At 34.2% G+C, this 13,188-nt stretch overlaps 1 protein-coding gene across 3 annotated transcripts in view; it reads left to right on the forward strand.

The window, feature by feature from the left end:
- Nucleotides 1–13,188, forward strand: part of CSMD3 (CUB and Sushi multiple domains 3) — a gene marked incomplete at its 5' end in the record, with an annotated part of 631,488 nt that overhangs the window by 421,205 nt on the left and 197,095 nt on the right. For all 3 annotated transcript variants that reach the window (XM_082045128.1, XM_082045129.1, XM_082045130.1), the window contains 4 exons: nucleotides 2,273–2,429; nucleotides 6,525–6,716; nucleotides 11,890–12,016; nucleotides 12,865–13,067. In XM_082045128.1, the coding sequence (XP_081901254.1) occupies nucleotides 2,273–2,429; nucleotides 6,525–6,716; nucleotides 11,890–12,016; nucleotides 12,865–13,067 (679 nt within the window). The remainder of the gene's footprint in view (nucleotides 1–2,272; nucleotides 2,430–6,524; nucleotides 6,717–11,889; nucleotides 12,017–12,864; nucleotides 13,068–13,188) is intronic.

Here is a 13,188-nt window from a genome sequence, read left to right on the forward strand (position 1 = left end):
ATTGTGAATTATGCTATAAAATATGTATGCATTTGTTGTTCTAAATGAGACTTCATTATCTCAAGAAGAGGGGTATATGTTACCTTGAATATACAATGAAAGGAAAAAAAGATATTTCAATTTAATGTTCAAAAGAATCACGTCCCTCCCTCACCCAAATGCAGTTCTCCTAGTCAAAGAATCAAAGACTTTCAGGAGTGTTAGGGTACTTAACATTTCTTCAATCATAGCAATGATGCAGACTTAGAGGTGTTTTACAGTGGGACAGTGAGTTAGCCCAAAGGAGAATTAGTGACAAATCTGGAGACCTGTCAGTGTGCCCGTGTGAAAGGTTTAGTATGGTAACATAGTTAACAAAATTGGAGATAAAGTATATGTGGAGAAATTTGCATCACGAAGTGGTTTCTAGCAATTTCTGACAAAGCATTGAGAATAGTTATTATAACGTAATAGTTTTTTTTTTGATTAATTACTAGTGATACACACATAGCAGGAAATTATTACTCTTATGTTGTGTTGGAAAAATAAAATCAGTCCTGAATCCTTGTGTGCTATAAGGAGCTTGCAGAAATTAAGAAAAAGAGCATCAAATACAAGATAGGTTTTCTTTAAGTCTGTCATAATGTAAATATTTCTGTAGGATAGCAGTATTTCTCCTGGAATGGACCTTTCTCTTTTAGTTATTGAAAGAGTACTAAGTCCATCTCAGATCTGGTGTTCTGGGTTTTGTTTTTGTTTGTTTGTGGTTTTGTTTGTTTGTTTGGTTTGGTTGTTTTGGCTTTGGATCTTGCTTTTGTTTGGTTGGTTGGTTGGTTTGTTTTTCTTCTGGCTTGATTACTGAGCTTAGCATAATTTTTAAAAAGTTTTAATAAAATTAAGACATCCTTTTAATATTATTATATGCACTTTAAAATGACTTTTTAGTTTCTGAGCATTAATTGCACATTTTTCTTTCTTTAATTTCCTATTTTTATTCTGTGTAAGGACATTGGCATTTAAATATGTGGTTTGTTTGGAGTTTATTTACTTGTTTCAGTAGAAAACAAGGAATAATGCCAACTCATTTTGCTGTGCTTTTTTAACCGCTGCACAATTATTTATTTAGAAGTGGCTAGAAATGGTTTATTTGTTTTATTTCAGCATATCATTAAATATAAAATCTGTATTGTTACTAGAGACATGAGGATATATGCAAAAGACAAGCCAGTCTAACAGATGGGGAACAGACATCATAATATTTCACATCCACTTTGTCGCCTTAGTACTACTGCTGGTGGATTTGTTTTGATTTCATTGTGATGTCTGTTTACAAATGCAAGCTTTGGTTACATTTCAATTTAATACAATTAGATTTTATTTAGAAGTGGACACTATTCCGTATTTATTTAGTAAGGTATTAGAATTTCGCTATTGCAATTTCAAAGTTATTCAGAGGTCAATTTACTGATTTCCGAGTGAAATTTTTCCTAAGGCCCATTTATCATAGTTTTAGTGATTATAGACGTCACTGAATAAATCCTACAAGACATATTGGTTGGGTTAGCAGGTATTGTTAACTTATATTTTAACTATTTTTAGAAATGATAGGAGGGCAATAACCTGTGATGTTTTAAAGCAACCAAGCTTGTCAGGAAATTTGCTGAGAAGTTTCCATTTAAAATATGGAAAAGAACAACTCTTGAAGAAAAAATAATAGAAGTGCTGTATTCCAATTTACATATAGATTACATTACTCTTTCAACTTACAGAACCAGTTATTCTATTTATTTTATTTCCTAGTCTCCTTTTACTTTATAGTTATAGTTGAACCTCTCTTTACATAGAAAACATTTTTAGAAGTTTGTTTGACAAGGCAAAGTTGGGGAGCTTTTCTGTTATGCCACCTCAGTGACTTCAGGCAGACACAACTACACAAAGCAGGTGTTTGCTGTTCGGCTGTGACCAGCATTATAATGCCGGCAGGGAAAGAGAAAACACAGATTAAAAACACTGAGATGATATGGCACCTCTGCCCACTTGTGTTGTTATGCAAAAAAGGAACTGACATGTTTCAAACTGTGCATTTGAAAAAACACCACAATTAACTCAACTTTACTCAAGAGAGCAAACAACATATCAAAATAGTACTTTGAGTTGACTAGCAATGGATCCGCTTTGGTAGAGCTGTCCTCCCTCTAAATGGAGATATACAGAATTGTTTTGTAAATAAAATATCTCTTTCTTTTCTTTCCCATAACTGTAAAGCTCACTCTTTTTTTTTTTTTTTTTTCAGATATATGATGGCAAAGACAACACTGCTCACCTGCTGGGTGCATATACTGGGGCATCATTAAGAGGCTTGACACTAAGTAGTACTTCAAATCATTTGTGGTTGGAATTTAACTCAGACATGGAGGGCACTGATGAAGGTTTTCAGCTTGTATATACCAGTAAGTATTTGAGAAAACAGTAGTAATAGATTTATGATTTTAAAGGAATCAAAATTCTCTGCTTATAGGATAAAAATGCAGTCAAAAGACAAATACTTTAAACAAATCTCTCATCACTCATCAAAATAACACAGTTTTATAATTTGACCTCAAAAAACCCAAACCATGCAGCATACTGAAGCCTTGCTTTGACAGTACTTTACATAGTTTGATACCTAAATCACTGTCCTTTTTTTCTAGAGTTATTTTGAAGATTTTTCATTCTTGACAAGTATAAGAAAAAATAAGATGATGTTCAGTTAACTGTATTAGTATATAAAAATATCTAAGCATGTGAGTTATTTTAAATGTGTAACCAAACCCCATTGTTTCATAAAGATAATTCATAAGTAAAAGGCATTCTCCATCTTAAGACTCACCTCTGATACTAACTTTGCATTAGACTAGCATTTTGTTTATTGTTCAGAAAAATCCAATTTGGAATAAAAATTATAGATTCCTAACAAAAAAAAATTACCTATATATAAACTGATAAAATTAAATTATAAAGATTAGAAGAGAAAAACTCTTTTCACATCTGACTTAGAGGTTATACCTGAAACAGTTATGTACATCTATTTTATCCAATGGCAATTTATGAAAATGTATGTGAATGATACATGTGTCTATTGACACATAGTGTATATGGCCTCTTTAGTGTGTAATTATTTCATTGTCACTGAATTATTATATAAACCTGAACTTTTAGCAAGCAGTAGAACAGTATTTAATATTTAGAACAATATTATAATTTAATTCTGCAGTGCAGCTGTCAAAATCCTTTTTTTCTGCCTGTGCTTAAATAATTCATTTTCACCTATTCAAAAAATGTTCTTATGTTTCAAAAAATTTCCATTATATTTTTAAAGCTAATTCTAATAAAACCAATATAATTCTAGCAGAATGAAAAGCAAATACTTCAAGATACTATAGAAGTATGCAATTATTTTTCAGGTGAAAGTTGCATAATTATAGCATGTAATAGCCTGTGAAAGCTTAGGCCTGTACCCTGTGATTAAAGATAGGTCTTCCAGTGGTGTGTTACTGTGCGAGTGTCAAGGTATTTCATTTTTCTTTATATAGGTATGTCCAAGCCCAGCACTTGAACTTTATCATTAACATTTCCTGTCTTTTGAGAGAAACACTCTTGTACAGTACACTTTCCTAGCCCAAATAGCTATTAGCCTGAGCAGTGCTGAATCTCCTGTTGTAGATATTTGAAGAACTGGAAGGGAAAAAGTGAGAAAAACTCATGGGTCAAAATAAAGACAAGGAGGAAAGAGAAAAAGAAAAAACAAGCAATGCGAAGGTTGTCACTCATCACCTCCGACAAGCAGACTAATACCCAGGCAGTTTCTGAGCAACGTCCCCTTCGGAAAGACTATTCCTTAGTTTTGTTGTTCAGCATGACATTATATGGAATATTGCTTTAGTCCATTGGGGTCAGCTTTCCCAGCTGTGTCCCCTTCCAGCCTCTTCCTTACCTCCAGCATACTTGCTGCAGGGACAGAGTGAGAAACAGAGAAGGACTTTATGCTGTGCAAGTAGTACTCAACAATTGCAGAAACACTGGTGTGTTATCAACATAGGTTTAATCAACTTAAAACACATCACTGTATGGACTGCTATGGTGATAATTAACACCATCCTAGCCAGACTCAGTGTACTACATCTCCTTTACACTTTCTCTTCAGATTTATATGCATTGATGAGATCCCCCTGAGCATTCTCTTTTCCAGGCTGAACAGCTCCAGCTCTCTCAGCCCTTACCCACAGGAAAGATGCTACCCTCCCTTACTCATCTTAGTGACCCTTCACAGGACTCTGCTCTTTAACTCCACATCTCTTGTACTGGGGAGACCAGAATTGGACACCCTACTCCCGTGGTGGAGTGGATGTGGCCTCGACAGTTCTCAGGGTAGAGGTAGAGGTTTTGCTATGTGATCCAAGTTGGACCCTGAGGTCCTTTTCTACACAACTGCTTTCCAGCTGGTTAGCCCCTGGCATATTCTGGTGATGGAGTTGTTCCTCCCCAGGTGCAGGAATTTGCACTTCTCCTTGTTGAAATTCCTGAGGTTCAAGTTGGCCCGTTTCTCCAGCCTGTTGAGGTCTCTTTGAATGGCAGCATGACCTTCTGGTGTACCAGCCACTCCTCCCAGTTTGGTGTTATCAGCAAACTTTGTGAGAGTATACACTGTCCCATCATCCAGATCATTAATGAACTTATTGAACAAGACTGGATCCAGCATTAACCCCTAGGGCACATCACTAGTTACTGGCCTCCAACTAGACTTCGTGCCACTGCTCATCACCCATTAATCCTTCCATGTTTTGGGAAATAGCTAATATTTGATTGGCATAAATGTAGACAATGAAACCTTGAAAAGTAGCATGGGCTTACCCTCATGCTTTTAGGCAGTAAATGAAGTCCCTAAGAGCTGTAACAAAACAGTCTGTCTTCAGGGACACATTGTGAGCATTCATGTTCTTTCAGTTGCCTAAAATAGCCAATTATTGCCATTCTTCAGAAGGATACAGTTTTCCCTTTGGTCCTATTGCCAGAACTGCCCGCACTTTGTAGATGAAATACACTTAGGGCAGCGAAAACACTGCTAGTACCTATGCTTAGGCAATGGAGTTACATGTTCACCCTCAAGATGCAAGTGGTCAGTTAAAAATATTACTTTGGTGCTGTGTCTGTAAACAAGCTCTCCAGAGATAAGGACATCTCAGGGATCAAGGTACATTTTTTCTTTTAACATAGTGTGATCAATTATTTTCTTAGAAGACAGGAAATTCTAACTAGTCAATAAGTATCCAGACTGACAATATCAAAAAAAGGTTTTTCGCTTGGGACTCAGCTGCTTTTAGAGCTTCTGCATTTCAGTCTGTGCTGGGAAACAATAGCTTGGCTACGAATAAGAAAAATTCAGCTGTAAGGTTGTTGGGGCTCTTCAGGAGGTGAGCCATTTTCAGTGAGACATTAAATGAGCTAAAAGAAGAACTGGGAAGATACAGCATTTGACCTACTTGTTTTTCGTTGTCCAACCCAAAGCATTTTGTCTTTAAAGTAAAACAATGAACATTTTTTCAATCAATCAATAGTTATCACTCAGTACCTGAGGGGAGATTATGAGAGCTTACAAACTGCTGACCAGATGGACAAATACTATGTAAATTACTTAACTGAAAAATGCAGATATGAAAAACCTTTAATTTGTTCCCTTGTCACCTACCTATAGGAATATTGGCATGACATACAGTGCCTTTTTTCCTACAGAGTTTGAGCTGCATGATATTGATAAAATATATTTGGTTTTGAATATAGTGAGGTTTCAAACTGCTTCGCACTTAATAACAGGAAACCTTACTTGGAACAGAAATCCTTTTTCCCAAATTACAGTTTATGTTTCCACAAATGTTACTATTCTTCCCTGTTTCTTTATAATGCATAAGTCATTTTGTTTCCATCTTGCTTCACATCTAATTCTCAAAAATACCCAAATTCTTTAGCTTGAATGCTCTGTATCGTCATTATCATTGCTTCTTGCATGTAGTTTTTAAATTTGCAAGCTACTCATCTAAGCATTAGGATAGGAATTGATTAATATAACAATATTTCTTCTGTGCCATAGACGCTTTTGTGCCGTTGGTGTCACTGTGCACAGTAAAGACAAAAAAAAATCTGCTGGGCAATTTTGTTTATGAGCTTTTAAATGTCTATTCACAAACTAGATTGTATCAAAGTAAATGGGCAGGCACTTTAACTGCCGTTTTATAATTTATAATATCATTTTAGAACTGATTGATAATGGTGATGAATTTCATTCTCAAGTCTTTAATTGAACAAAACGATGTTATGACAGTTCGGTTTACATGCTCTAAGTGAGGGTTATAGAGAGTAATCCTATTTAGATTTTTTAAAAACAGACAAGAAATCTTAAGTATGTTGTTGCATGAAGTCTAAAATGTTTGATTTCCATTGGAAAACAGAAAACCTTAACTTCAATTTATCTTTGTGTTTGATTTTGTAACTACTTTTCATTCCTACCACAGGTTTTGAGCTTTCACATTGTGAGGACCCTGGTGTGCCACAGTTTGGATATAAGATCAGTGACCAAGGGCATTTTGCTGGAAGCACTATAATTTATGGATGCAATCCAGGTTACACACTCCATGGAAGTAGCCTTCTAAAGTGTATGACTGGGGAAAGAAGGGCATGGGACTATCCTCTGCCATCGTGTATTGGTATTAGACACTTTTTCATTGTTATTATTTACCTGAACTATTATCTGAATATAAGAAAGAAAAAAGTAAGGATTTTTATTTCTATGCAAAATCTGATTTGTATGTATACAGATCTATTTGCACATACATTTACACATCTGTCTATGTGAGTGGTGTTGCCTTTTTTAGATTTAAAAAAGATAGTAATTATTAAACATTTGTGAATACTGTGAAATTCCTACCACATAGCTATAGTCAGTAAATAGGCAACATAAAAATTTTAACCAGAAAGCCAGGACCATATACATTTTATGAGGTGTGAAACTAGGGTTTTTTCTTAAATTGTATCTAAATAATATTAAGCTAGAAAACTTTTTGTATATTTACATATAAATATTAGGAAATAAATTAAAATATTAAAGGTAAAAAGAGTTGTAGAGTTACATTATATTTTTGTCATGTGGCTTCTGTCATGTTGCTGCTATGAATAGCACAATATTATACACTTCATTACAATACTAAAATAACTTTATAAGTTTTGCAGGTACATACACACTTGATTTCTTCCACAGGAGAGCAAAAAGAAGCCAAGACTTGAATATTCTAGTAATTTTCTTTCTTTTTCATCTACTTTTCATCTACTTTTTAATCTACAGGAAACTGAATTTGAGTGAGGAGTGGAAACAAGGCACTCCGTGCCTAGATTTAAGTTTGACAGAAAACAATATACTTTGGCATGTCTTTATCAAGACATAAAGCCCATTTAGGAAAACTATGCAACAAATAAGAACTGAATAGCTCTCTTAGAGTAATGATCACAGAATAAAAGCTTAAATTTCAAATTTGTGATAAGCCTTAACTGATTTCTACATCATTTAGGATATGTGAAACCAAAGAATTAGAGGGAAAGCACGGCATTGGAATGTGCATGTAGCAAACAGGAGGTGTACAAAGAAAATATGATATGAAGTGAAACCAAAAGTTCAGATAAAATATGAAAGTGCCAGAAAGTTGAAACTAAAAATGTGAATAAAAAATTACATTTTCAGTGCCATTATAAGCATTAAAAATCATAAGATGTATCACCTTAGTAACACTCAGATGTATCTATGAGTAAGTTCTCGCTTAGTTTTAAAACAGGCCAGGGTAAATGTCTAAAGTTATTCATTCATTTTCTTTTATTATTGATTATCTAGATTATGTACTGTGCACTGTTGTCGAGGTTTTGATTGCAGGGTGACAATAAAACCATGGCAGATGTATTGTTAACACCGTCTCTCCCACTTTTCACCCTTCAGCCCCTCCCTCTCCCCGCTTCCCACTAAGGACAGGCGATCGGGAGGGAAAGAAGGGCTGAGAGATGAGATTTGGAAAAATTAAAAATGTTTTACTAATGCTATTAATAAAAATAGAGAAAAATAGTACAAAATATACAAAACCAATCTTGAAAATCCCAGCAACTGTACGGCTGGCACCCAAAGTCCTGGACTGGACTCTGCAGTCATGCAGAACTGGATTCAGTCTGTTACTCGGCCTCAGTTCACAGGGACGACTAGCAAAGTCCTCTCCTAATGTCGGCCATAAGGAAAAGGGATGACATCCTCATGATCTCCCACTTTTATTTGAAGTATTCAAGTGAATGGGATGTTATACTCCATTGGTCATTTTCTGGTCACCTCTTTCTCGTTGCCCCTCTCGCAAGATGTATGTCCATCCTTAGTAGTCCAGCAACCTTTCATACCATTGTTATGTCTACCAAAACATGTATCTGGCTTTCAGGAAAGCAGCTGATAGGAAGGCTTTAGCTGACAGGCAAATTCACTAAAAGAGAAACTTGTTTTTAACAAAACCAGGACAACTGTTTACACCAACTGTGGGAGATTCAGCTTTCTCATATTCTAAGCAAATATTCAAAACCTCACATAGTTCAAATCTAGAAGGTCTACTGGAATAGCTCACAAATGGGAGTTGAACACTGTTACCTTGTGTCCCTTATATGAGAGAGTATGTTTGCAAGAAGGTCCCTGGATTTAATTATTCAGCAGTCCCTCTCCAAAATAGATGAACACAGCTCAAAAGGTACAGGTTGGCCACATTTGGCCTGGGGAGTGAGCCACAATTAGAGCTGATATATACTAACAACAAATGTCAACAAACTGAAATGCAGAGCTGAACCAGGATCTCTGACAGAAGTGATTATATGCTGCATATATTCAAGGTTTGATATTCTTTTTTGTTTCCATACTGGTAAACCATTCAACTCCAATCACTATCTTTCAAAAAGATTGCACAAATTAAGTACCTAGGTTTTGCACTGCCATCTGAACCTTTTATGAAAACTACATTATAATTATTCCAAAATGTTCTGTATCTGTTTAGAATGTGAACCAATCAGTAGTATAAACTTTCTGAGTTTTAAATTAATATTATTCAAAAGATATCTATTAGTCTGCTATTCACAGGGAGGTTACTTCTCTATCCAGTTCAGTATATCTTGTATTTGTATATATTGCTCTTCCTTAAGCAGACAAAAATACATTGATAGTGTCATTGTAAATGAATTTAGGAATAATTTCTACTAATTTTGTTTATTTCAATTTCTGGTTTTTAGTGTTAAGAAAGCATCACTGCAAATGCTTTAAAATACTCTTAAATGGATGTAGTATGACTCATAAAACGTCTTCAACATCAGTTGTTGTCTTCTTGAACTGAGAAACATGAAGTAAAAGAATAATGGTGTCTTAGTAATGATACAACATGAGGAAGTTGACTAGAAGAGAACAGGGAAACAGAAGGGCAAATAAAAAATGCACAAGAACATCAGTGAGAAAAAAAAAATGTGCTCAGTTTAGAAATGTTCCTTAAAGAAAACTACAAAATTGCATTGCAACAGTTTCTCTACAGGACTGAGACCTCTTTTAGACATCTCTTTAATATGCCCAAACAAAAGTCTGAGTCTGAACATCTCTTATTCACCCATGATCGAAACAGTTTTTGAGAGTAATTCAGTAATGCATTAAATAGCAGGAGATGAAGACGAATCAGCAATAAAACGGTTCTAACATTTCTGGTTTATAGGAATCCTTCTTTCAACATTTAATCTTAGTCATGGTCAGACTGAAACTAAGATTCGTTGCTATGAAAGAAAATTGAAGAAAAAGAAAAAAAAAAAAGTTTTTTGCAACCCTGATGTCCTTTGATGTCCTTTGTTTCCAGAGTACTTGTTTTTGTGAGTCTGGTAGCTGTATGCACTTAAGTCTCATGCTTGCAAGAACTTATTCTCAGCACACCACGAGATTTTTTTGAGGTCTACGGATTGTTCAGGGAAACCCCAAGAACCTGTGAAAACAGTGATGCTTTGCATTAAATACTTTAGGTTGGCATGTACAAATAAAGTGATTTTCTGGATATATATGAGCAATGTAAATCAACAGACACTTTAATTTGCTGCTATTGTGAGAAATTTGCTTAAGAATGCTACTGTTCTTGTTTTAATAGCATTTTATGAAAGAATGTGTCATTGATGAGACAATAGTAAAACTGTTTTGGAATAGTTCTAGTAATCATAAATCTTAAAGATGTAGTAAATGTTAAAATCTGACATACTATCCATAGAATTTGCCAGAAGAAATGTAGTGCAATATGTATTTCCTTTAACTTGACAGCCTTAAAAGAATATATAGCACTGACACCTGGAGGCAGAATTAAGATTCTTAATTGGGATTGTCATCATAGTAAGAAACCTGGAGATGCAAGATGAAAACAGTTTTGCTCGTTTACTCCTGACCTCAACCTGAGATGATGCTACTTTCAGAGAGGTCACCACTTGCACAGCTGATTCATCAACCAGCAAAACTGAGAAACTTGAACTATGCTGGAGGGCAGAAATAAGGCACTGAGGAGAGAGAGGGAGCAGGGAGAGGCAAGGAATCTTCAAAAATCATAATAAAAAAGCAGATTGGTTATCCTTTGTGAAAATTAGAAATTATGAATTTATGGTCATTCAGTGGTCCTGGATGAAATGTGATTAATTTTAAATTTTATTCAGTTTGTCAGTGATCAGTTCTTTTTCTTTACAGTATTCTATATATATACACTTACTCTACTGGAAAAATAATAGACTATGCTATCCTCTGAGCTGAATACTCACAAAATATTTTTTTAAGACTATTTAGGAATTAACAGATTGGCAAAGTGCTTTAAAAAGATATGAAAGGCCACCTGTCTGCAAATGTGCTTTTATTATGTCAGAAAATCCATCAAGAGTAGCATTTCAATTATATTTTAACACAGAACTCAAAAATCATCGTATAATGAATGTCTCAGCTACATATTTTAGGTGATGTTAAATCAAAATAAAACTGCATTTCTGCGATACCAAGAGATCTTATAAAAGCACTATTTTGTCTTTGCACTTCACAAGAGAGAAAGCACCAGAGGGACTTCAAAAGGAAGGAAAGCAAGAAAAAAAGAAGGGCTTTAAAGGCCTCTGGGATCTATATTTAAGAAATCTGATTTTCTCAAAGATTAAGTAAAAAGATTATAAAAAAACTCTAGGTTTTGCCTAATGACTGGATGAGGCCATCTAAGAGAGAGCTATTTACCATCTGTTATCCTCTAAGAAATACTATAACTTCACTGTGAGGACAAATTTTGAGTAAGGAGCTTTACAACTTCTGTTTGTTTTTTTTTTTCCCTCAGCTGAAAGGCTGATTTTCTCTATGAATAGTCTGCTTTTATTTAGCATGTTTTCTCTCTGTTGGTAAATATATATGTATGTGTTATTTTGAACTCATTTATTTAGTTTTCTTAATTCTATTGCTTTAGGGAGACTTGGTGTTCTTGGGGATTTTTTTTGTTTTGTTTGTTTATTTATTTATGTATTTATTTATTAAGTAGCAATGCATGTTCCTTTCGTTATATAATGGTATGCTTTCTATTTTTTATGAGTTTTTTTTCCAAATTATGAGAGGAAAATACAAAAACATTCAAATAAAAACCCATTTATAGATTTCTTTCTCAAGACACTTCAAGTCCTTATCTGTTGTCTTACAATCTCAGAACACAGTCAATTTAGTTGTGTTCCTTATCCAGCAAGAGATTAGCTGTATAAACTGGTTGATCAGATGATTAGCTGGAAGACCATCTGTAATAGATTAGAAGTAACATGTTATGTAATGTTTTATTTTATTAGCTGAATGTGGAGGCCGTTTTAAAGGAGAATCATCAGGAAGAATCTTATCTCCTGGCTACCCTTTTCCCTACGACAACAATCTCCGTTGCATGTGGGTGATTGAAGTAGACCCAGGAAATATTGTCAGGTACTGGAAAAAATCTTACAACTATAATTTTTTTTTTTTGATTGTGTTATAACCAAATCCTATCTGTACAGTGGAGAAAAAAAGGGATTTAGGATGCACTTCAGGCTCAGTATTTTTTACATTCTAAGACTGAGTATGTAGGTTTGTGTTGAAACTGTCTGTTTTTCAAAAAACATTATCTGATGATTATTAACCTTTAGAAATTGTTAGAACTTTGTGAAACACCAATGAATTTTAAAACAATTTTTATGTGGATATATGCAGTCATAAATTCAAACTAGAATTATTAACTGGAAATATACTTAGAAAATATCTAACATGAATGATATTTTAATGTCAAAGTTACAAGATCGAATATGTACAAAGTAAAAATGCTGGAGTCAGCAGAACCATTTATGGAAGAATCTACTTTTTTTTTTTTAAGAAAAAAAAAACAACTTACATTTTGGTAGTTCTTTTTAGTTAGACATTTATTCACAGTGTATCACTAATTAGACTAGTTTACAGTTTATTTATTTTGTTTTGATGTGAATGTGATGCACAATATCATCCTAAGAAAACCAAAACTATTTTCTGAAGAGACTGTGTGAATACTTACAGATTATTTGTGTCTGAAGCAATATATCTATTTCATGGTAGATGAATTAAAAAAAAAATAGTTGCAAGATTTTTTTTCTTTCAAATACATTTCTGTATTGGAGGTTTATGCATCCAAACATAAAGGTGTGAAATACTATGGAAAATTACCCTTGGAAATAAAAGTTTATTTGCTTGTTTGATTTAGATTTAGTTGCTAAAGATTATTGACTGATACAAAAGCTAACAATAGAAACATGTTATTCTTACAGCCTCCAGTTCCTCGCTTTTGATACTGAGGCATCGCATGACATTCTACGAGTTTGGGATGGTCCACCTGAGAATGAGATGTTACTCAAAGAAATTAGTGGATCACTTGTTCCTGAAGGCATTCACAGTACACTCAACATAGTAACTATCCAGTTTGACACAGATTTTTATATCAGCAAATCTGGATTTGCCATACAGTTTTCAAGTAAGTTGATTAATTTAATTCAATTTTAATGTTTGCTCACAGCTGATTTTACTGGGAAAAAATAAAATTGGTGATAAAATTTCTGACTTTGTTAGGGAAAGGGTTGTCCCAGACTTACAGG

This window comes from Streptopelia decaocto (assembly GCF_964273445.1).
Source record: "Streptopelia decaocto genome assembly, chromosome: 2".
Classification (NCBI taxonomy): domain Eukaryota; kingdom Metazoa; phylum Chordata; class Aves; order Columbiformes; family Columbidae; genus Streptopelia; species Streptopelia decaocto.